Source organism: Delphinapterus leucas, chromosome 15, assembly GCF_059928025.1.
Source record: "Delphinapterus leucas isolate spDelLeu-1000000601 "Yukka" chromosome 15, BTC_Dleu_Yukka2, whole genome shotgun sequence".
Lineage (NCBI taxonomy): Eukaryota > Metazoa > Chordata > Mammalia > Artiodactyla > Monodontidae > Delphinapterus > Delphinapterus leucas.
In genome coordinates this window covers 4,722,380-4,746,774 of record NC_143143.1, presented here as the reverse complement: position 1 = coordinate 4,746,774, position 24,395 = coordinate 4,722,380, and the positions used below count along the sequence as shown (strand labels likewise).

General features: G+C 46.5%; 1 protein-coding gene across 4 annotated transcripts; it reads left to right on the top strand.

The window, feature by feature from the left end:
• Positions 1–4,360: 4,360 nt before the first annotated feature.
• RAC1 (Rac family small GTPase 1) lies at positions 4,361–24,222 on the top strand. Of its 4 annotated transcripts, XM_089895623.1 has the most exons (7): positions 4,361–4,639; positions 14,037–14,108; positions 16,900–17,017; positions 21,160–21,216; positions 22,719–22,781; positions 23,526–23,685; positions 23,880–24,222. In XM_089895623.1, exons 1-7 carry the CDS (start codon positions 4,605–4,607, stop codon positions 24,008–24,010), a joined length of 636 nt encoding a protein of 211 aa, XP_089751749.1. In that variant the 5' UTR covers positions 4,361–4,604; the 3' UTR covers positions 24,011–24,222. The 4 variants fall into 4 exon arrangements, with proteins under 4 accessions (XP_089751749.1, XP_022443423.1, XP_089751748.1 ...); XM_022587715.2 differs by lacking the exon at positions 21,160–21,216 and having other exon boundaries at positions 4,368–4,639; XM_089895622.1 differs by lacking the exon at positions 4,361–4,639 and having other exon boundaries at positions 6,900–14,108.
• Positions 24,223–24,395: the final 173 nt, after the last annotated feature.

Below are 24,395 nucleotides of genomic sequence, written 5' to 3'. Positions count from 1 at the left end.
TTTATTTATTTTTGGCTGCTTTGGGTCTTCATTGCTGCGCGCGGGCTTTCTCTAGTTGCGGCGAGCAGGGGCTCCTCTTCGTTGTGGTGCGCGGGCTTCTCGCTGCGGTGGCTTCTCTTGTTGCAGAGCATGAGCTCGAGGCGCGCGGGCTTCAGTAGTTGCAGCACGTGGGCTCAGCTGTTGTGGCTCGTGGGCTCTAGAGTGCAGTCTCGGTAGTTGCGGCTCACGGGCTTAGTTGCTCCGCGGCATGTGGGATCTTCCTGGACCAGGGCTAGAATCCATGTCCCCTGCATTGGCAGGCAGATTCTTAACCACTGAGCCACCAGGGAAGTCCAACTCTTTTCTTCTTATTCCATCAAGACCCATTCTACCCAGACCATCTTTCAACTCTCATCTCTTTGAGGAAAGCCTTTTTATTAGCATAACTATAGTTTTTTGCCTCCTGATAAGCACCATATTGTCCCCCACTTCTGTAACCGAGCAGGACCCTATGAGGCTTTCCCATAATAGATCCCCCACGCATGTCCTCCGCCACCTTTTGTCCGTAGAAAAACTTTAGTCAAAGAATAAATTTAATCAGAGAAGCAAGAAAATGCAGAAAGAAAGGAAAACAGTCAAACAATACAAAATAATAATACTTTAGCCATTAAACAAAGTCAAGGACCTTTAAGTTCCTCCTCAAGGGCTGTAGATACTGCTCTGAGCCATGTCCTTTGAGCTGTTTTGCACAGACTGAAACTCCCACCAGGTGGAAGAAGTAAGTTCACTGCATGCTGCCCACAAGCACGTAGACCCCAGACCAGCTGGAACCAGAAGGCTGATGATGCCGACTCCCAATTACCTCACCACCGACCAATCAGAAGAATGTCCATGAGCTGACCACGCCCTCCTCCTTGAACCATTCCTATAAAACTCCTCACTACCCACTCCAGGGAAGGACACACAGTCTTGAGGGCATTATCCTGCTGTGGGCCTGGAGAAGCAATAAGAGCTACTCTTTTCCACTTCACCTAAGACTGTGTCTCCATGTTTCTATTAGGCTGAGTTTCGGCAACACTTCCAGCACTGAGCTCAGAAGGACTGAAATCCTGGCAACTGTGTCCTTGTCTGGTTCATTTCCTATCAGTCCATTATGCAACAACAGCGCTGAAATATTTGTTCAGTTAAATTGTTGACTGGAGGCCCCACCCTTTTACTTGCTCCTGGTCTAAAGATAGGAAGGTAATTACACTTAAGTGTTGAGGTTTCACATAGATTCGCTGGACATTTCTATCAGCAAAGGGACCACAGTTGCTCTACAGTCCTTGAAATCTCAACTCCTCTTTAAGGGGGATCTTTTTTTCTTGAACAACAGAAATTTATTTTCTCAAAAGTCTAGAGAAACTATGACTAGAAGTCTAGGATCAAGGTGTCAACGAGTTTGGCTTCTGAGGCCTCTCTCCTTGGGTTGCAGATGGCCACCACCTCACTGTGATCTCACGTGGTCTCCCCTCAGTCTATGTGTTGTCTGTGTCCTAATCTCCTCTTCTTGAAAGGACACCAGTCATGTTAGATTAGGGCCCACCCATAGGACCTCATTTTACCTTAATTATATCTTTAAAAATCCTATCTTGAAATACTCACATGCTGAGGCATTGAGGGTTAGAAATTCAACATATGAATTTGGGAGAGACACAGTTCAGCCCATAACAGCCCTCTTCCTTGGACTAGTATTATGTCCTCCTAACCAGCCTCTCCACACCTCCAATACCTTCTAGGGGGATCTTTTTTTTTTTTTTTTTTTGAGCAGAGAAAGGTTTATTGCAGGGTCAAGCAAAGAGAACGGGGGGTGGCTCGTGCTCACAAACCCCGAACTCCCTGATGGTTTTGGGGGAAAAGATTTTTTTCTTTTTTTTTCTTTTTTGCGGTATGCGGGCCTCTCACTGTTGGGGCCTCTTCCGTTGCGGAGCACAGGCTCCGGACGCGCAGGCTCAGCGGCCATGGCTCACGGGCCCAGCCGCTCTGCGGCACATGGAATCTTCCCGGACCGGGGCACGAACCCGCGTCCCCTGCATCAGCAGGAAGACTCTCAACCACTGCGCCACCAGGGAAGCCCAAGGGGGAAAAGTTTTTATAGGCAAAATTTGGGGTGAGGGCTGCAGGGGGCGTGGCCTTCCTCTGATTGGTTGGCTGTGAGGTAACAGGGCAGTGTTCCAGGAATCTTGTGCTCAGCCTGAAGTTGCCATCCTCCACCTGGCTGGGGGCCTTAGTTCCCAGCCAAGCTGTCAATGACTTGCCGCGCGCAGTCTTAATTTGAATATCCGGTGGTCGTCTGGGTCAATCTTCTCGAGTCCAAAGAGATAGAGCGATAGGATAATGAGAAAGATTGAGAGGAGAAAAGCCTTGGCCTCAGTGGGCTCCTTCACAGCCAGAGAACTTGTCTCTGCCAGATCTTGCAGGCAGTGTCAGTCACCACCTAAGGGCCTCCTTGAATCTGCACAGCTCAGAAGTCCCAGCCACCCTTCAGAGGGGAAGCCGAAGCCCAATAGGCAGATCGAGATTCTGCCCTTTGAGTTCCCACGTTGGGCACCAGAAAAGATGCTGCAGGAAAGAGAGAGAGTGCGGGGCGAGAGGATGGTCACGTCCCAGGTCTCAGGCGAGTCCCTGGGGCGGCTGCCAAGGGTGGGTTCTTGGCTTTGTGCAGGAAGGAATTCAAGAGCGAGCCACAGTAAAGTGAAGGAAGGTTTATTCAGGGAGATACACACTCCACACACAGTGTGTGGGCCATCTCCGAAGGTGAGAGAGGCCTTCAAGGGGGATCTTAATGAACAAAGAAGAGATGCCCTTTGCTCTGGAAACGTTTATTTTGAAATAATTACAAGACAAAAATGTTTAAAAAAATTGTATAGAAAAGGTCTGATTTCAGAAAAATTGTTATAATACTGAACAACTGAATGAGTTACAGGAAGAGAAGACCTACAAGATGAAAATATTATTGGAAATAACTCCTCCGGAAGATCCGCTCTTAAACAAGGTAAGGGGAGTGTGAACTGGTTATCACCTTGCAGAAGGGCATTGCAGCAACACGTATCAAAGCTTTAAAAAACTATTCACCTCTTTTTTTTTTTTTTTTTAACATTCACTTCTTTTAACCCAGTAACTCCATTTTGGGGGAATGCAGGCTAAAGAAATAAAGCTACAAAGATTCTTGTACATACATGTTCATCCCAGCATTCTTTCTCAAATAGGGAAATATCGGCTGTCTGATAATAGAGAAATTGGTTAAATTAAGGCACATGCGCATAATGGAATGAAAAGTAAGCAGTCATGAAAAATGTTCTAACAATGATTCAGCATGATTTCCCAATTTTGTTTAAAAACATGTTCATTATATATATATAGATGTAACTAGGAGGAGATATACCAAAATATTCTCACGTTAATGGTCTGCTAAGAGGACATTATCTCCAGAACTTGGTGCAAATCAGTAGGACATAGTAAACGCTCAACGCATTAAAAATAATTAAGGGGACTTCCCTGGTGGCGCAGTGGTTGAGAATCTGACTGCCAATGCAGGGGACACGGGTTCCAGCCCTGGTCTGGGAAGATCCCACATGGCGCAGAGCAACTAGGCCCGTGCGCCACAACTACTGAGCCTGCACTCTAGAGCCCACGAGCCACAACTACTGAGCCTGCACTCTAGAGTTGGTAAGCCACAACTGCTGAAGCCTGCGTGCCTAGAGCCCGTACTCCGCAACAAGAGAAGCCACCGCAATGAGAAGCCAGCGCACCGCAACAAAGAGTAGCCCCCGCTCGCCGCAACTAGAGAAAGCCTGCATGCATCAACGAAGACCCAACGCAGCCAAAAATAAATAATTAAAAAAATAAAAATAATTAAGAATAACTAGAAAATGCATATGCAAAGGAGGAAAGTTCAACCTATTTTTGGCTGAACATTAGTTATCTGATTAATGGTACCATGTATGGTCTTTTCTTTATAGTTCTAGGTTGCGAATTTTCTAGAAGGGCCTTGTCATCACCTAAATTATGGGGATCACAAAGAACAGATGTCCACCCCTTGGGCGGCCTCCGACAGCAGTTGGTCGCGGGCTCCGGGAGCCGGCTCCTGGAAGCCGGCGCGCCCCTCGAGGCCAACCTGGGCGGGCGGGGCGGGGCCAGGACCGCGGCCGAAGCGCACAAAGATGGCTGGCGGCCCGCCCCGCTCCCGGCTCCCGGAGTCCGGAGCCGAGCGTTCCCGAGCGTTCCCGAGCGCTCCCGAGCGCTCCCGAGCGTTCCCGAAGCCTAGAGAAACCCCGGGAGCCGCGCGGGCGGGAGCGGCCCCGCCCCGGAGCCTGGGAGCGGAGGCGCCGGGGCGGGGGAGGGGAGGCCGGATGTGAGTGGAGCGGCCATTTCCTGTTTCTCTGCAGTTTTCCCCAGCTTTGGGTGGTGGCTGCTGCTGGGCTCCGGCTTCCCATCGGCGGAGGGCAAGGCGGCGTGGACAGCGGCCCCGGCACCCCGCGCCCCGCCGCCCGCAGCCGCGCGCCCGCCCTCCCGCCGCGCCCCGAGCTCTCCGCTCTTCGCCTCAGTGCCCGGCCGCCGCCGCCGCGGCCCAGAGAGCGGCCCAGATGCAGGCCATCAAGTGTGTGGTGGTGGGAGACGGGTGAGTGCGCGGGCCGCCCCGGGGGTCGAGGGCCGGGGCTAGGGGCCTGGCGGGCGGGCGGGCGGGCGCCGCGGGCTGGCCTGGGGCCTAGCCGGGCCTCTCCCGGGCGGGGGGCGCGGGGTGGGGGGCGTGGGCCGCCACCCTCCCCGGGACCGGACGGCGCGGGCCTGGTTCCGGCTTTTTTTTTTTTTTTTTTTTTTTTGGTGTGTGTGAGTGTGGTGGTGGGGGGAGGGAGGGGATCGGCGATCGGCGGCCAGAGGGAAAGTGAACTCCACCCTCCCGCTTTCTCCCCGGCCCGCTGACCGCCCGGCAGAAGTCGCCCCGGGCCGCCACCCTCCCTCGTTTGCCTGTAGTTTGGGTGGGTTTAGGGAGTTGCCTTTCTTAAAAAAGGACCCCCTCTTGATTTTCCCATTAACCTCGAGTTTCATTGAGACCTTTCGTGGGTCCCGGCGGTCCCAGCTCGGTCGTAGGGGAGGAATATGTGCACGGGCTGGTGGGGGGTGGATCCTAAACTGATTCGCCAGGGGGTGCCTTCCGCTTGTACTTAAGCCACTTTTCAGATTTTTTAAGGGACTCTCTGTTTGCTATTAAGGTGGGGAAACTTTTAGGATTTCTAGCTGCGAGGAGCTGGGTGTGCTTAAGACGGTTCCTTTCTCGGAATGTGGTGTGGTCATACATTTAAAAAAAAAAAAGGAAAGAAAGAAAAGAAAATAAGAAGAAAAAGCTGGCCTTCGCCTCATGCGTTAGGTTTGGGATGTAGCAGAACAGCCTCCCTCAGCCGGGCCGCCCTGTGACTCAAAACAGTTCTTTTCACTACTGTCTGTGGTGGTTCCCGGCCCTAAAGGAAGACTTGTCTTAGGCAGTTTTTTCCTCCGCTGGAAACAAGAATCTCAGTGTAATCCGAGCAAAATCGTGCATCTCAGCATGGTTCGAGTACATGAGCATTAACAAGGAAGCTCCAAGAATTACTACCAGTTGCAGCAAAGTCAGAATGCAACTGGTACCTATTTGGAGTCTTGTAAAGTCGAACGAAGAGTTCTGGCATCCCTGTACCCTAAACTTGTTATAAGGGCTGGTTTGCTTTTATGCCTCTCGATGAATTTATGAGTTCTCGGTTTCTTTAGATCATTGTAAATTAGACATTTGACTTGTTTCTATAACTAATTCAGATCCATGAAGGACAATCAGACAACTGATTTTTTTAAAAAGATGCCCTCTGTATGATTTGTCAGGCCCACAAATGTGAAAGATTATTGACACTTCATAGTTCTGTCTATATAATTAAAAATTGTAAGTTTCTATTTAGGAATATGTATAGCAGTTTTGTGTTTTTTTAACCCTTTAAAACAAAGCTTTAATTTGGGGGAAAATGTTCAGTTAATTGGTTTAACAGTGAAATCACTAAATTCATTTAAATGAAGTTTTGATCCTTTTGCTACTGAATTAACTGAGCATATGTCACGGTCTTAGGAACATTTTGAATTATCTGAATTTCTTTTAAAAAATAAGAACGCGGAATCAGTAATACATACTAGTTTTTTTTAAGTCATATTGCTGATAATCCATTACCTAATCCTAGAATGTAATATTCTTATTTGAAAAATTTAAAAACATAAACACAGAAGACATATTCAGTTTACTTAATTATACTTACAGACTGTGGACCTCTACTGTTTGCTTGGCTTGTTTATCTAGTTAAATACTTGTTGAATGCCTACTGTGGGATCTGGATCCTTCCTTCATATCCCCACCTCACCACTTATGGGGAAACCCTGAGCATATCACTCATCCCCCAAGAGAGGTGCCTCAAGGGGAAATTGTGAGATTAAACAAGATGCTGGCTATTAAGTGCCTCACAGGTGCCTGGCCCCTACTGAGTGCTTAGTGAGTGCCAGCTGCCAGTATTTTTATTATTATTGCTGTTTCTATTACTCTGAGGCACTGCTAGGCTCTGTGGGAGGAGTGTTAGGCATAAAACACGGTGACCTAGAGTTTTCTGTCAGTTTTTTAGTACTGTATTTGACATTTAAATCAGGGCTAACATGTAGCAGACATGGCTTAAGTGAAAAATCTAGATATATACTTTTTCCATCAAAAGTATTTTCCTGCTTTTATCTGAATAAACTATATTCCTGGTGGAAATGTTTTGTTAAAAAATTGTTACAACTGTAAGTGCGGGTCTAAATTTTGTGGAGTGAAAGTTGCTTAATGTTATGGAATTTCAGGCAGTTAGGGGCAGTTTAAGCAGGGAAGGCAAACTGGTTGAGGTTCCACAAATTGGAGGCTTCCTTATTTTAAAAATATTCTGGTTAAAGGCTCTGTCGTAACTGTATTATAATTAGCACCAATTAGCCTATATTCTTCTTCTTCTTTTTTTAGAACTTAGCTTCTGCCTCTGACGTTGTTTTTTTTTTTAATTAATTAATTTTTGGCTGCACTGGATCTTTGTTGCCATGCACGGGCTTTCTCTAGTTGCAGCGCACGGGGGCTACTCTTCGTTGCGGTGCGCGGGCTTCTCATTGCGGTGGCTTCTCTTGTTGCGGAGCACGGGCTCTAGGCGCGCGGCCTTCGGTAGTTGCAGCACGTGGGCTCAGTAGTTGTGGCTCGTGGGCTCAGTAGTTGTGGCACACGGGCTTAGCTGCTCCGAGGCATGCGGGATCTTCCTGGACCAGGGATGGAACCCATGTCCCCTGCATTGGCAGGCGGATTCTTAACCACTGCGCCACCAGGGAAGTCCCCAAGCCTATATTCTTCTAATGGATTATTTTCTATACACCAATTCAGTTGGCATTGAGTATCAAACGTGAGGTAAATTTTGATACTTTTTAATTGTGTTAATCCTTCTGTTGATCCTGATTCTGTTAGTCCTTCCTGAACATGGGGTTTGTCACTTTAATTTGGGGAACTTCTGCCCCACGATTTTCTCTCAGCTTTACTTAGGTAAGACAGCATCTCACATTTATGATCAGCCACATTTTAAATTTTGGCTGCACTGTGCGGCATGTGGAACTTCCCCAACCAGGGATCGAACCCTTGCCCTCTGGGTGGAAGCGCAGAGTCCTAACCACTGGACTGCCAGGGAGGTCCTGAACAGCCACTTTTAATCATGTGTTGTTTCGGCTTTGCTTGACTGGGAGGTTGGGGGTGAGTGACTTGAGCCCCCACCCCCCATTTCACTCCAGGTGGCGTTAGTGGTCTCCCCAGCCCAGTGTCTGATTTAGACATTGCTGTCCAGGAATTTTTTTAGTTGAGCATGATAAATGCCTTCCATGATGTCATCTTGATAGGAATGTACACCAGTTCCTGCCTACTTCCATTGAACAAGCAGTAATGGTGTGATCCATGAGTTTAAGTTTCTGCATTGCCTTCCAAATTTATGTTTAGTATTTGAATCTGATCTTGGTTGGTAAAATTCTGTGTAATGTGTTTTTTGCTGCTGTTGTTTTAATTTCAGGTGATAATTCCAGCTAAAAGTTTGGGGTTGGGTTCAGTGAAGGAGTATCAGGAGTCCATTTTTAGAAACCTTAAAGCCACCCTTTTATAATCTGTCTTTTGCATTAGTCAGTTAATGTCTTTGTACTTCCTACTTTTTCACCTTTGCATCATCAGGTAGCTCTAACTTAGAATTGTAGTCTTCCTAGAAAGGAGATGTTTTACCAGGGATCCTGCTACCAGGGCAGTTACCACATGTCACCAGACGGGATTTTTTCTTCCACCATCTTAATGTGAAAAATGTCAAACATGGGAAAGTTGGAAGAATTGTGCAGTGAACACTCATATGCCCACCACTTAGATTCTGTAATCAAGAGTTTGCTCTATTTGCTTTATCACATGGTAATGTGTTCCCATTTGGTGGCAGTAGTTTAAGAGGATTTGATACAGAAGCTGATTTTGGAAGGAGAATGGGGGTGACACACAGATATAAATTCTTGGTTTTGAACTCTGCATCTTTAGCTGACCCATATAATCAGCTACCCCAGGGTTAGGCTTGGTGGTTCTAGAATGACAGTCTGGAGTAACGGCTGCTTCAGATTTGAACTCTATCGTAGGTGGCATCTTCAGCCTTGAGTGTTCTAGTAACCTAAGTGTTGAGAATCTGAACTTTTTGAAGCCTCCAATGGTGATAATGACTGGCTTTCTCTAAGTTGGTTGGAATGTCCCCTGTTGGTGGCAGAACATCAGAATTTCAGTTAGGGTTTTGTGTTTTTGTAGCACTAAATTGCTCTATTAATCCATACATTTTCTGAACTTACTCTCTGCGTAGTTATACATTTACTGAAGGGCTGGTGTCTTCAGTAAATGTATAACTGAAGTCCCCAAAACCCATTTCTTGGCATAAATTGAGGACTTTCATTCAGGGTCTTTCATTAATGCAATAAGTATAAATATATATTTGATACTTATAATTAACATTCCACTACATTCTATTAATTTGTTCTTAAGATCCTAGGTACTTTTAGGGGTTGGGGGGGAATTAGAAGGGAGTCAGAAGGAACAAAATTCCAGTTATAAATAAGTACTAGGTATGTAATGTACAACATGATAAAGGTAATTAACACTGCTGTATGTTATAGATGAAAGTTGTTAAGAGAATAAATCCTAAGAGTTCTCATCACAAGGAGAAAAATTTTTTTCTATTTCTTTAATGTTGTACCTTTAAGAGATGATAGATGTTCACTAAACCTATTGTGGTAATCATTTCATGATGTATATAAGTTGAATCATTGTTAAACGCCTTAAACTTATATAGTGCTGTATGTAAAATATACCGCAATAAAACTGGGGAAAAAAATCTAGGTACTTTTAGACAGCAATACAGGATCCTTAGTTTGGTTTACAATAGTCATTGGAGAAATCTGGTTTTTCTGTCCTACTAAGATCAATTTATCTTTTTTATTTTTTTTAAGGCAATGCAGAATCTTCTTCTTTTTGAGTTGCCTGGATCCCTTACTTTTTTCTTTTCTTTCTTTCTTTTTTTTTTTTTTTTTTGTCTGCTCTGGGTGGTGTGTGGCATCTCATTAGTTCCCCCATCAGGGCTCGAACCCATGCTCCCTGCAGTGGAAGCACAGAGTCTTAACCACTGGACCGCCAGGGAAGTCCATCCCTTACTTTTTTAAACAAATAAATTTATTTATTTTATTTTTGGCTGCATTGGGTCTTGTTGCTGTGCGCGTGGTCTTTTCTCTGGTTGCAGCGAGTGGGGGCTACTCTTCGTTGCCGTGCGAGGGCTTCTCATTGCAGTGGCTTCTCGTTGCAGAGCAAGGGCTCTAGGCGCATGGGCTTCAGTAGTTGTGGCACGTGGGCTCAGTAGTTGTGGCTCACAGGCTTTATTGCTCTGCGGCATGTGGGATCTTCCTGCACCGGGGCTCGAACCCGTGTCCCCTGCGTTGGCAGGCACATTCTTAACCACTGCACCACCAGGGAAGCCCCATCCCTTACTTTTTTTATTCTTTTATCCCTCACTTTTTTAACGTGAGGAAATTGCCAGTGTTTACAGATTTATCGATTTTTATGTGCTTTTAAGTTTTGGCTTATAGGTTTCAGGAAGTAACACTGAAGTTTACGAAAAATTTTTTAAGGAAAAGTTTTCCTTGAGGTTCTCCTAATGGAAAAATAAAGGACATAGTAGGAACATAATTTACTGGCTTTGGTCTTGATTATTTCTACAGGATAGAGCAGAAGCATAGGTTAAAAAAATGTGCTCAATTGCGGTTAGATTAAAATGTTGTGTGATGACTCACTGTCACTTAAAACTTAAATAAATATTTTCTATCTACATTGTCAACTTTGTAACCCGTAAAAAAACTAGTAACAGTTGCGAGTATCACAAATAAGATACTTCTTAAATTAAAAAAAAAAATGTGTTTATGTGAATGTTCTTCTAGTAGACTCGTTCACTTTCTGTAGCATCTTTCAAAGATTAAAAAGAGACCGAACCGAATAGTTAAATATATAAAATTGGAAATTCCAAAGCAAACAGTAACTTCCAGAAGCTATGCAGCAGCATCAGTCAGGGCTGACCAAGTAACTGCTTCTGCTCTTCTGTGGGGAAAGGCTGTGACTTTGTCTAGAGCCGATGTTGACTTTGGCCTCTAGCATTTATTTGTGGAGTGTGTTTAAAAGCGGTGAATAAATACACTAATGGGAGGTAAATAACCTTTTCTTTTTATCTGTTTTTTAAAATTAGGTAAACATTTAAATCAAAGGTTGGACATGTACTTATTTTTTAAAAAGTCAGAATTTTATACTTTACTGATTTTCTTATTGAATACAGCTTTTTAGCAAACGATGATTGGTAATAAAATTTCATTTATTATCAGGTGATGCCAGTACCTTGAATTCCTTTACAGTTAAACCTTTCAAACGATGAAGGTGGAGTTTCAGGAAAAGAAATTTTGGAGCATTTAAAACACAGTTGGTGGTATTTATAGTGATGGCTTTGTTCCTCATGCATATAGGAGAGACTTAGGACAGGGTCTCGAAGTGAAACTGTGATATTTTAACATAACAGTTAAAACTTTTAGAGCTTCTTATCTTTGACATTAAGAGGCAATAACTATTAACATTTTTACACAGCAACATTTGTAATTTTGAAAGGAGATTCACTTATCATGGCCTCAGAGTGCACTCTCTTCCTCAGCTCCCACATCCAGCCCCTGGCCAAGCCACGCTTGTTCTGCCCCACGTCTCGGTAGCTCTTGGCGTGGCCCACTTCTCTGCACCCTGAAACCCCCTCCACGGTCCAGGCCACCAGGGCTGGTTCCTGGAACACAGTGGCAGCTGCTTCCTTGTTTTCAGCCTCCAGTTTCAACTCCTTTGGTCCTCCTTCCACACTGTCATCAGAGGCTTCTGAAAATGCAAATCTAATGGCTTCTCGGCAACAGAAATCTTCTGTTACTTCCCAAGTAGCATCAAGTTCCAGGCCCTTAACGAGAAGAGAGGACAACGTCTTCAGATTTCCCTCTGCCACTTGCCCCTTCTTTCTTCGTCCTTCAGTTTTACTGGGCTTCTTGTAGTCTGGGTCTCGCCATGTGCTGTTGCGTTTGCCTAGAATGTTCCTCCTTGCTGTGTCCCCACTCATCAGTCTCAATGACATTGCTGCCGCCTCTGCCCAAGACTAGTTAGATCCCTTTGCTGTCCATCTCCAGAGCATCTTTAGTAACACTTATCACACCTATAACTTTGTGTAATGACTGCATTTTTCAGTTTTTAGTTTAGTAACTGCATAAGTTCCATGAGATCTTGTTCGTTGCAGTGTCTTTAGCACCTAGTGTACTTCTGGCATAGCACCCAATTTGTTGGTATAGATTGAAATTGCATTAATGCTCACAGTAGTTTGGTGATGGAGTTGGTAGTTTTGTATCCATCTTGCAATTGAGAAAACTGAGGCATAAGGAAGTTGAAACTTAAACAATTCCAGCCAGTAAGTGGTAGAGTTGGCTATGGGTCGCACATCTGGGACAGTGACTTCAGATATCTCAGACTCCTACTCATTCAGGTTTTTTTTTTTTTTTTTTTTTTTAACATTCTAAGCTTTTAACAAAATGTATGGCCAATGAGTCATTTCTGTTTAGAAAGCCTTTAGGAGTTGGACGCTAGCTCCTGATGATGTCATGTTTGACTATGAGGTCTTTGGGGTGAGGGAGTTCCAGCTTTTGTTAAGCCTTGATAATGTTATGAGTGCAACAAGTATTGGCAAGACTGCCTGGGCCTGTATGTAATCTGCTCTTGTTGAGAGGTTTTTGCTAAGAGTGCAAGGAAAATAGAAAAGCACTTAACTTCTTTATTGTGAGTCCTAATTTATAGTAGTAGTTGAGATTGAACAACAAAATCTTACGACTCAGAACTCCAGTGTATCTCGTGACCTTGGTGAGCCAACAGAGGACAGCAGGGAGATGGGCCCGTGTAAGGAGCATTTATTTGGTGAGCCCTTGGGAGGCCAGGGACTCTGAGAAGCCCCTGAAGCCACCCTGTGAATGTTGTAAAATTTAGAGAATGTGTGTTGGCTACTGGTGCAGTGATCGTCTTAATTTTTAGGTGATACCCCCCTGAAAAATTTTCCAAGTGGTTGGGAGACTTTCATCACCGCCCTGGCACCCTGTATCTGCTTCCAGTTGTGCGGGAGGCCCTCCTGTCTCGGGAGTATTTCTACACTCTTCTGTTACTTCTCCTCTTTGCAGCTGTTTGGGAAGTTTACTCCAGCGTCCCTGAGCCATTAATTAATATGTCTGGAACGTAATGTGTTAGCTGCTCTAAAAGTTTATGGTGGGGCTTCCCTGGTGGCGTAGCGGTTGCGAGTCCGCCTGCCGATGCAGGGGACGCGGGTTCGTGCCCCAGTCCGGGAAGATCCCACATGCCGCGGAGCAGCTGGGCCCGTGAGCCATGGCCGCTGAGCCTGCGCATCCGGAGCCTGTGCCCTGCAACGGGAGAGGCCACAACAGTGAGAGGCCCGCGTACCAGGAAAAAAAAACAAAAAAAAAGTTTATGGTGGGTGTGAGGATGTGGCAAGGTGGCACGTGAATGCAGATGAATTGAGAGCAGTTGTGTGTGGTGGCTGGCAACTAAGCACTCTCTTCAGAGAACAGCTGTCACTGATGGCCAGAGGGAAGGCTTTAGGAAGGTGGTGGGATTTGAGCTGCCACTCGGAGGCAGCAAAATATATTACTTAGCAACAACATGGAAGCTGGAGAGGAAAGCTATGTTTGCATATTAGTATTCATCAAAATAATTTGAGGATAGATTTGCAGATTCTTGGATGAAAGCCTTCTAGAGATCTTCACAGAAGAGACTTTCAGTTTAAAAATACTTTTCCCGGGGACATCCCTCGTGGTGCAGTGGTTAAGAATCTGCCTGCCAATGCAGGGGACACGGGTTCGATCCCTGATCCGGGAAGATCCCACATGCTGCGGAGCAGCTAAGCCCGTGTGCCACAACTACTGAAGTCCACGCGCCTGGAGCCCGTGCTCCGCCACAAGAGAAGTCACCAAAATGCCCATGCACTGCAACGAAAAGTAGCCCCCGCTCGCCGCAACTAGAGAAAGCCCGTGCGCAGCAACTAAGACCCAGCACAGCCATCAATCAATCAATTTAAAATACTGTTCCAGTTCAACCTTGTGCCTATTAACAAGTATTTCCTGACTGCTAGTGCTAATACCTAAAGCAAAAGCAGGGTGTGAAGCCTCTGGACTCTGCCTTTCTGAGTAGTTCTAGTTTGTTTACTTTAAATTTCAGGATAAAACTATGTGTAGTGTTAAATAAAAGGTTATAGAAACTCTTTAGGGCTAAGTACTTGATGTATACTTCTTGATTTTTCTATAAGTTATTTTCACTGAATAATGAAATCTAAGACTTCATACATGTTGACTAAGCAACTTACACCATTTTTTTCTCTCTTTAGAGCTGTAGGTAAAACTTGCCTCCTGATCAGTTATACGACCAATGCCTTTCCTGGAGAGTATATCCCCACTGTGTAAGTATCCTGAGCTAAACTGGAAATTAACTTGTCTGTGATACTTGCTTTGGATTCTGTTGACCTTTGTTCTGCTCTTTCTTAATCCTTATGCAAACAGATGTGATTAATTTTCCTTTTAGTCACTGAGGTCTCATTATAAGGTATTTGGACTTTTAAAAAATACTTAATGCGGGGGCTTCCCTGGTGGCGCAGTGGTTGAGAATCTGCCTGCTAATGCAGGGGACACGGGTTCGAGCCCTGATCCGGGAAGATCCCACATGCCGTGGAGCAACTAGGCCCGTGAGCCATAACTACTGAGCCTGCGCATCTGGAGCCTGTGCTCTGCAACAAGAGAGGCCGCGATAGTGAGAGGCCCGCGCACCGAGATGAAGAGTGGCCCCCGCTTGCCACAACTAGAGAAAGCCCTCGCACAGAAACGAAGACCCAACACAGCCAAAAATAAATTAAAAAAAAAAAGTAACAAATGTTCAAGTACAATTGGTGTCTTTAAAAAAAATAATAATAATCTAACGTAAAGTTTCTGCACAGTGATGAAGCACACAGCTTTCCTAATTGGTTTTTAGATATTCAGGAAGTGAAAGTTAAACCAACTGTGAAGTACAGAGACTGGATAATATAAGAGTTTCGGATAAGTTTGCCTTTCTGGGCTCTGTGTGAAGGGTCAAGGAACTGGAACAAAATACTCCATTATGTTTTAATTGGCCTTTTCTGGCGAGTAATTCAACGGTTACATGTCACTGTTGAGTTATTGGGCTTTGGAATTGAAACCAGGGTGTGTGTGCGTGGTGGGGTGTAGAGTGGGGGGACGGATGGGAGGACGGAATCAGCAACCGAGCTGCTTATTCCCTGTTGGCAGCAGAACTGGGCGGGGGTGGAAAAGTACTTTTCTGATGATGGGGTTACCAGGGAGCCTCGTAACGCACCGCCCTGCTGCTGGGAGCTCTGTCCTTATGGCTGCGGTGCTGGTGGAGAGGAAACACCTCACTTCCCACTGTGCTCACCCCCTCAGTCACAACAGGCACATCTCGGTGTCCCGTGTGTGTTTTAATGTAAGTGGGATCACACTCCTGAATTTATGGTGGGGACTTTCTTAATCTCCACATGTAGCTAGAGCTAAATCATTAACAGCTGTTACTGACTAAAGTGCTGTAGCGGACTTAACCACTGGTCACTTGGCATTGCAAACAGGGCTGGCTAAATATCATTGCACGTGTCTTTGTGCACATGTGATAGATAATTAGAGGAACTGTGGCAAAGCAAAGGAACGGACACTTTACGCTTTGATAGATGCTACACAGTTGCTGTCCCACAGGCTGTCACTTTGAGCAGCTGTGACTGAAACACCCCCTTCATACATACTGTGGTTAACACAAGTTAAAAAAAAGTGACCTCATCATTTGCATTTCTGGTCACCGGTGAGGTTAAAATCTTTTGAATGTTTACTGTCCATGTATAATATTCTTCTGTGAATTGCCTTTTGAAATCCCTTGCTTGTTTTTCCACTGAAAATTCTTCTTACTGTTGGAACTGTGTGTATGAGAAATATTTATCCCTCTGTCTCTCATTTGTCTTCGAACTTTGTTATGGTGTCTTCTGCTTTTTTATGTAAACATGCCATCCTGCCTTTTCCCTGAGTTTAATGTCTTATTAAAAATGTTCTGTAGGATTTTTGTAGCTGAAGTTTTTATTTTTCATTCATTTAGAGTTTATTTTTTGGTATGGTATGAGGCAGGAACCTGATTCTTCTTCACAGGTTGAAAAGAAAAGAAGTCCCAGGACCGTTTATTGAATAATCTATCATCTTCCCACTGAAGCAGAAATACAGCATATGAGACCTTTTCTTTATGGAAGCTGGTTTGGTCATTAACTTTTATAAATCACAATGGAACTTACTCAGACCATGACTTTGCTGTCACAGTGTAGTGTAGTAAGATCCTAAGTTTTAGTCTTAAGTATGCAAAAATTAATTCTGGAATTCTATTTTAAAGGCTGATGTGTTGTATTCTGCTTGGCACTTGCCCCGGTTTACCTTGTGATGCCAGATTTTAATGAGCTACTTCATGGTACTCGCCGTAATTTTTTAATGTCAACCTTATTTTCCCCCTGTCAGCCTGTAGGCCTTCTAGGCTTCCTCTTCTTATAGATAAACTAATTTGTGTGTAGCAGCCTCAAATTAATTTAAATACCTGTGTGAACTCACTTTGAAAGCGTTACACAATAGCTTCTCAGATCCAGTTTGCTTTGCATTACCCTGCACTTTGGTCGCAAGGTGGATGACCAAGGCTCAGCTTGGGGGGGTGGTGTTGTTCTGGAAACACTGCCAGTGCAGCCGTCCTGGTGTGCCCCCTAACTGAGAATGACTCACACGTGTACATGGAAAAGTCAACACGTGGGGTTTGAAAGAGGGATTAATTTTATACTTTATTTCTTCCTAGGGAGAAAAACTTTAATGCTGTCTTCATTAAAGGCAAGCAGGTTTTTATTGCTGACAGCGATTTGTTTTGGTTAAATTTAGTAGCTTGTTCCTGTTTCTCGGGTGTTTTTCTCAAGTGCTGCCTTTGTTTCCCTTACATTCCAGTTGCCGTTTTCCCTCTGCTTCTCAGCCCTTGGGAGCCTCGCCTCGCACCTGCAGGCTGGGCTGGGCACCTGCTGGCCTGGCCGCCTCTGGGCCTGCCTCGGCCTCCTCAGCTTTCTGCCCCTGCGACCCCAGCCTGGGCACCACTCAGCTCCCAGGTCTGTGCCTTGTGTTCCACAGCTAGAGACCAACCATTTTCACTCTGTTCCACAGCTTTGACAACTATTCTGCCAATGTTATGGTGGATGGAAAACCGGTGAATCTGGGCTTGTGGGATACAGCTGGACAAGAAGATTATGACCGATTACGTCCCCTATCCTATCCGCAAACGGTAAGGAGCATGACTGATTTTTAGTTTGTCCTTTACAATTCCTGATTATTTAATTAATTCATATCACCTCTGGATTTGCTTATATTGCCATCTTTTGGGTATATCGAGTAATAACAAATAACGTTAAATTAGTTCAATAGTGAATATCCGCCTGGATGCAAACCACGGTTTTGCTTGTTTTTATTTTTTGAGCATTACCAGTTATTAACTACGGCGCTGTGCGTTTTACATTCTTCTGTGTAGTTTTAGGACAGCCGTCTGAAATAGGTATTGTTTTGTTTTGGCTAAATAGTTTAAAGAGCAGTTATTTTCTAGATGAGTTTGCTTTGTGACAGTTCTGTACCACAGAATCAAATTAAGCAGTGAAGGTTAAGGTTTCTTTAGATCAAGTTAGTAACTAATCTTACAGGTTTAATGCTGTTTTTCTATAAAATACATGTTCATTTTTTGCAGCTTTAGTACCTAAATCTTCTCAATGTAGATTGAGGTTTTAGCTTTATAAAAATGTGTCCACTGTGTCCAGTCAGAAAATTGTTAGATTGGGTTTGCTTGCCTATCAGCTAGTAGCTCGTCTCTTTACCAGAGCTAATTATATGGAGCCGTAGCTGGTGGACACATGGTCAGAAGCCACTTTTCTCTCAATAAGCAGTTGTCTTACTTGTATCATTTGCTTCTTGTTACATGTCTGTTCTTTGTTTTAAAAGTGCTTTTTAAAACAGCTTTGGAGAGTTAGTGACTAACTGGCCAGGGCAGTTTGCACAGAGGCAGTTGAGCGAATTCCTCGGGTTCAATTTCCGCCCTCCCCTTCCTCGCCCTGTGACCGGGCAGGTTTCTTCACCTCTAGGCCTGCCCCGTTCCTCGCAGGGCTGGATGAGTATAGATGTAGAGCGTAGAGCACGTAGAACAGCCCCAGGCGTGTCGCTGCTGTTGGGACTCCTCCTTGTGTTTGTGTAGCTGTGCTGGTAGATGTGGGGAGGCCCTCGGTTCTGAGCTGCATCCAGAGGAGAGGAAGATGCAGGACTCGCTCTCAGCGAGCCGGGCAGCCAGAGGGGTTGGGGTCAGGGAAACATCCCGGAGAAGACAGGCCTCCGCCCTTGCACTGATTTAATTATCACTTTGTTCTGGGGGGGAGTGTGAGTGAAAAGAAGTAATTAGTTCTAGTCTACCCAAATCTTGTTTTTCTGCTTTTGAAATATGGCTTTTTCCAAGCAAAACTTATTGTCTTTTCCATTTGCTTTCTGCTAGAGGAATTGCCAGGTTTCTTTCTTTCTTTCTTTCTTTTTTTGGTCCGTGGCATGTGGGATCTTAGTTCCCGACCAGGGGTTGAACTTGCACCCCCTGCATTGCAAGTGTGGAGTCTTAACCACTGGACTGCCAGGGAAGTCCAGGCACAGTTTCTTTGAGCTGTAGATTTTTGCTGATTGTCCTTTAGCTGAATTCTGGGAAGAGTGCTAAACAAAGACCAAAACCATAAAATGGGAGGCTTGAATTGGCTGGCCTCTCAGTTAATCTCCAGGTAAAAGTTAACTGTGATTATGTATTAAAAATCAGCCCATAGGGCTTCCCTGGTGGGACAGTGGTTGAGAGTCCGCCTGCCGATGCAGGGGATGCAGGTTCGTGCCCCGGTCCGGGAAAATCCCACATGCTGCGGAGCGGCTGGGCCCGTGAGCCATGGCCACTGAGCCTGCGCGTCTGGAGCCTGTGCTCCGCACCGGGAGGGGCCACAACAGTGAGAGGCCCGCGTACCACACACACACAAAAAAAATCAGCCCATAGTCACCAAATGGTTTGAATTCTTCAGTATTTTTCAGTAGAATAGTTTAGGAAACTGTTCCATCCCCAGTGGGTGCTTGCTGAGTCCAGGTTTCAAAGGCATCTGCGTTGAGTGGTAGAGTAGGAGTCCCCAGTCAACTGGATACATCTGGGAGGGCGGCGTGTCACTACTGAGAAATGAGAACCATCTGCTGTGACTCGGGGGGTCCAGGGCAGGGTGCGGCTTCTTCCTTTGAGGCGGTCACTCGCAGTAAGTGCAAGGTGACTTGGCAAGATCCCCACTTTGCATGCTGAAGAACACCTAGATAAGTGACACATTGAATCAGGCTGTAGTGTGTGAGGCCTGAAATCCAAGTGGGTGTTGTCCTTTCGGGGCCAGGACTTGAACTTTTCACATCCCATCTGGGGAAGGCGGTGGACCTGCACCGCAGTGTGTAACCCACCCCTCGCCAGCTTAGGAGCAAAGAGGGGCGGGCACCCAACTAGCAGTTAAAGCTGTGCCTGCCTGGACTCCTTTGGAGACGAGAGGGTTATCTTGGCTACTGAGGGCCGCCCCGAGCGCTGAGATGCTGGGGCCTGGAGGGTCTCCTTCCTTGGGCCATGCTGTCCTGCCAGGAGGAGCAGACCCTGGAAGTGACAGGCTGGCACCTGGATTTCTTCTTGGCAAAGAGAAACCTCTGAACTTTGTATTAAATGAAACCCGGTCTCTGGTTTGCAGGCTGTTTCTGTGGCTCATCCATGACACTGCCCTGACCCATGCCTGAAGGGCCAGCTGGATGATTTCATACAAAGATCTCCCCACTCTCTAGGTCTTCGTGACCTACAAAGAGACGTGTATTTCCTGTGGTCATTTAATCCTGGCATCCTCTGTGTGGCTGAGTTAAAACTGTTTAAACCATTAGCTTCCACTTGGTTCTCCAAAAGGTGGTGGGCACGGGGTCATCATTCGGAGCAGTGAGGTCCAGCTCCCTCATTCTCCTGGGAGAGGCTGGTCCATCTGCGGACGGCTCTGCCGGCAGGCGGGCGGACGGGCAGGAGCGCCGAGGGCTGCTGTCATTTTGGGGCCTGTGAGGGAGATGGGGCTGCGGCACAGGAGTCAAGGTTGGTGGAGGCCCAGGGGCGTCTGGTGTGGGGAGGACAGGCCGCCACGGAGGGAGAGTAGCCTTCAGACCAAAGGGGAGATGGGCCTGAGACCCAAGACAGCAGCTCAGGAGGAATGACGCCGCTCCAGGACATGGGAGTGACCCTATGAGGAGGGCTGAGGACAGAAGGACAGCGCGTCAGGTCGGAGAGCAGAGGTGGGAGGGACTGGACGCCTGACGGTTAGTCGTCAGAAGCGCTAGAGGCGTTTTCTTCAAGCCGAGTTTGGGCTGGGGGCAGAAGGAAGAGGAAGGAACAGGCAGACGGTGTCACGTTAATGTGGGACGGAAAGCATGTTCTTCTCCATCAGAAAGATGTTCTGAAAGATGCAAAAGGGTAGAACAGATGCGGTTAAAGGATATTTTGAAGCTGAGTTTTTGTGGCCAATCCCCACGAGTCCCTGTATCACAATGAAGCTTTGGCATCACTTCAAGGTCTCGGGAGGACCAGGCTTCAAAAATAGCCCATAGATCAAATCAGGATAGTTAGAGAGACTTTAACATTCGCTTTAAATTGTAAATCGAAGAAGCTTGAGTGAGATGAAATTAAAATAGTTGTCTCGCCTGTCTTTCTCTCGATTCTAGAATTCCAGGTTCTCTGTTGCTGAAGAGCAAGCCTTCAGTTCTTACTGGAACAGAGGAGTGAATTGAAAGCATAGTGATACACGCTGGAAGTGCGGTCCCTTCTGGGCGGCCCCTCCGTGCACACGGGGGGGCGGGAGCAGCGCTGTCCTTTCAGTAGAGCGGGTCCCTGAATTTGAGCCGCACTCCCGTGAGGTCACAGCCCTCACCCGGCCGCCTTGCTGGACGGCGTCTCGGCCGAGAGGCCTGCCATGCAGACGGCCGCGCCTCCTGTTGGCTCCAGCTGGGCTCCTGTCTGAGAACTTGGCCGGAGAGCTTTGAGAGGTGTGTCGTTGCTGATGGACGCCCTCGCTGAGGGTGGGACACCCCTCTGGCATGTCCTTGCTGAGCAGAAGCCATGGGCTTCATGCTGGGGAAGGAACCTCCCTGTGCCACCACAGGTTGAAGCGCGCCTCGGTCTCCACCGTCTCTGACCTTCACAGAGTGATGGAGCGATTCAGCAGCGCCTGGCGTTGTAGACCCGCTAGATCATCGGCTTTTAGATCCCTTGGGCAGGTTGAGACAAAATTCAGGTGAAGAATACGTAACTGGTTATATTGATTTTTCTTCTCGCTTTTTACTAAACTCAAAGTTCTCATGCATTACTAGGTTGGAGAAACGTATGGTAAGGATATACCCTCCAGGGGCAAAGACAAGCCGATTGCCGTATGTAAAACTTTCAGTCGACTTCAGTTTCAAGCTTTATCTGTTCTCTCGTTTCACTTAGTTTTCCTAGGATTTCCTATTGAGCCTCATGTTCCTTGAGTGTTTTATATTTAACACACTCAAGGTTGGGGTTTTGCCTGACAGTTTATTTACTGGCTTGAATCAGAGCAGTGTGTGAACTGCTTTCCTCCCCCTCCCAGGGGACAGGAGGGACTGTCGTGCAAGGGCCCCTGTCCAGGCTGGTTGGGGAAGGAGTGCGGAGGCTCTACCTTGCAGCTCACGTGGCCCAAGTGCTTGGCGGGAGCGGGACTAACCACGCTGCGGGCCCTCCTTCCTCCCGCTTTGGTGTCCGGTGCAGGGCCTGTCGGGCGAGGCTGCGCGGCGCTGGTGAGCTAACCCACCCCTGCTTTGAGATGTTGTGATCAGCCCAGGTGCCGAGATGCTGTGGTGATTCTTGGACGAGCTTGTGCATGTGCTAGCATTTTCAGTGTCGTTTACGAAAAGCTGTTGTGTGGGATGTTTCTTCCCTTTCAGGTACAAGATAGCAGCTGGATGATCGCAAGTGTTAGCTTGGGAATTGTGTGCATTTCACAGAGTAGCCTAATTGCCTTTTTCCAGGAAAGTGTTTCATAAATCTAGCATTTTAGAAACTCGTAGGCATTTTTTAACATGGGTAAATATTTAAATTTCACTTTTTCTTTTTTGGCCACGCCTCGTGGCACACGGGATCTTCGTTCCCTGGACCAGGGATCAGACCTTTCCCCCCACTGCAGTGGAAGCGTAGAGTCATAACCACTGGACTGCCAGGGAAGCCCCAAATTTCACTTTTTACACAACATGGTGCAAGTTTTCCGGAGGCCCTCCTTGGGTCTGAGAAGCTCTGACAGCTGGCAAGACGCCCCTTACATACCAGATCGTCCTCCCTCCCAGAGGGATGTGCCTGTTTAGCGAAGTCTTGAGACCCGGCTTTGTGCCTGGGACTCTGACGGCAGTTCTTTAAGAAGCAGTTTAATTGGAACCCAGTGACCATCTGAAAATGTTTGTACTTAAGATTCTGATGGGAGCGTAATGAAAAGCATACCATTTGAGGATAACAGTTTTTAATTTGAATCTGCTTTTGACGGACTGAAACCAAGTTTTATAGAAATATTGCCATTAGTACCTGACACTCGTCCTTGTCCCCGTGTAGTAACAGAGCATTAAGTTAGTTCCCAGTGGGAGTTGGGAAGGATGGAAAAGAGGCCTCCCAGGGGTCTAAATTTGATGTCTCTCTGTAGCCTCGAGTAACTTATAGCATATTTCGTCCTCCACTCCCCTTCTCACTGGTAACTGGTGCTTCACATGCTGGTTCTGGTCTGGGAGCGTCTGACTACACTGCAGGCGTGTCAGGGAGAAGGCGTATGCCCTGGCCCCATGCTTCCCTCCCAGCAGCACTCAGGAAGCAAAGTGCATTCCTCGCTGTAAGACCATTTTCTAAACACCTCCCTGTTTTCTTTTTATAGGATGTATTCTTGATTTGCTTTTCTCTTGTGAGTCCTGCATCATTTGAAAATGTTCGTGCAAAGGTAAGTGGGATTTTTTAGGAAAATATTTTGTTACATAATGTCACTCTCAGGAAGAAACATTAAAAAATAAAATACCATTTACTGATAGAAACTTTCAGTTATTTAAGTTGATTTTAGTAATTCTACTACTTAGGTAATTTTTTACATAAGTCATCAGTTTTTTAGGTACATGACTTGAGTATGCAGAGTTCTAAAGTCTCAAGGTCTGATTCAGAAGTGCCGTGTTCCTGGTTAAAATAATGAAGCACTTCGGAGTCGATCTAATAAAAATAATGACCATACTTTCTACTCTGGCATCTTTCATGAACGTAGTGAAAATGACGGGTGAGAGGCCCTTCAGTTGGGATCGGGGACGTGTCTGGTGGGGGTAATGGCGGCAGAGCTGAGACCTGGGTCCAGATAGTTTTATTCTCATCCTTGAATACGTAAGGGATTTTGAGATGACCTAAGAACCTGGCCTGTTTTACCAAAAACAAAGTAGTTGGGTGGGGGGGTGGGGGGGGGGTCGTCCTTCCTCTCTCCTCTCTTACGGACAAGTAGAGCTGTCAGTAGGGGCTTGAGTCCTGGGCTCCAGGCTGGCTAGGCACACACCGCAGCCAGTCGGTGGTTCTGGAGGGTGTGAGCTAGGCAAGGGGACACGGTGACCAAGTGGGTGGTTGATGCAGTTGGGCCACCTGTGTGGATACAGTTCAGGCGAGGGCGGTTCCGAAGGAGAGGCTGACTGCCTCCTCTGCTGGTGCCTAGTGGTACCCTGAAGTGCGACACCACTGTCCCAACACTCCTATCATCCTGGTGGGGACGAAACTTGATCTGAGGGATGATAAAGACACGATTGAGAAACTGAAGGAGAAGAAGCTGACACCCATCACCTACCCGCAGGGCTTGGCCATGGCCAAGGAGATCGGTATGGAACCCCCCATTGTCATGTCTGCTTTGCCCACGTTTTTATTTTCGTGATGGAGGCTGCAGTCCCGCCTGGGGAAGTGGACTCGGGGTCTGGCTTGCCTTTCGGGACCCCGCAGAGCAGGGCCCTCGGTGCCATGTCAGGGTGGGGGGCGCCCCCGTTCTGATCTGAGGGTGAGGCTGTGTTTCCCACAGGTGCCGTCAAATACCTGGAGTGCTCGGCGCTCACGCAGCGAGGTCTTAAGACGGTGTTTGATGAAGCTATCCGGGCGGTTCTCTGCCCGCCCCCCGTCAAGAAGAGGAAGAGAAAATGCCTGCTGTTGTGAATGTCCGGGCCCCTCCCGCCTGTCCCCGTCCCCCAGGACCCTTTGTACGCTTTGCTCAAACGGTGGAGCCTTCGCACTCAATGCCAAGTTTTTGTTACAGATTAGTTTTTCCATAAAACCGTTTTGAACCAATCAGTAATTTCTAGGTTTTGTTTGTTTAAAGTGTAAGAGTTCAAACTTTCACATCCTATTAAAGTTTAGCCCTAAGATGACGAGCTTCCTTAAAGCCTTATTTCTCAAAGCCCCTATTCTTGCTCAGATTAAGAGTTGCCAAAATACCTTGTGAACTAAGTTGCATTGTTGGGCTAAGAACACTAAGCACTAAACTGTTCAAAGGCCTTTGTCTGGAAGAGACTAGCTTCTGAGGCAGGAGATGCAGACGCTC

What these genes read in the sequence shown, in the direction of transcription:
- RAC1 (XM_089895622.1), top strand. Translation starts at nt 13,975, where the DNA reads ATGAAATCTAAGACTTCATACATGTTGACTAAGCAACTTACACCATTT. An exon ending in GCAAAGACAAGCCGATTGCC is followed by an intron (nt 21,217 to 22,718) that starts GTATGTAAAACT and finishes TTCTTTTTATAG; the next exon opens with GATGTATTCTTGATTTGCTT. An exon ending in TTGAAAATGTTCGTGCAAAG is followed by an intron (nt 22,782 to 23,525) that starts GTAAGTGGGATT and finishes GCTGGTGCCTAG; the next exon opens with TGGTACCCTGAAGTGCGACA.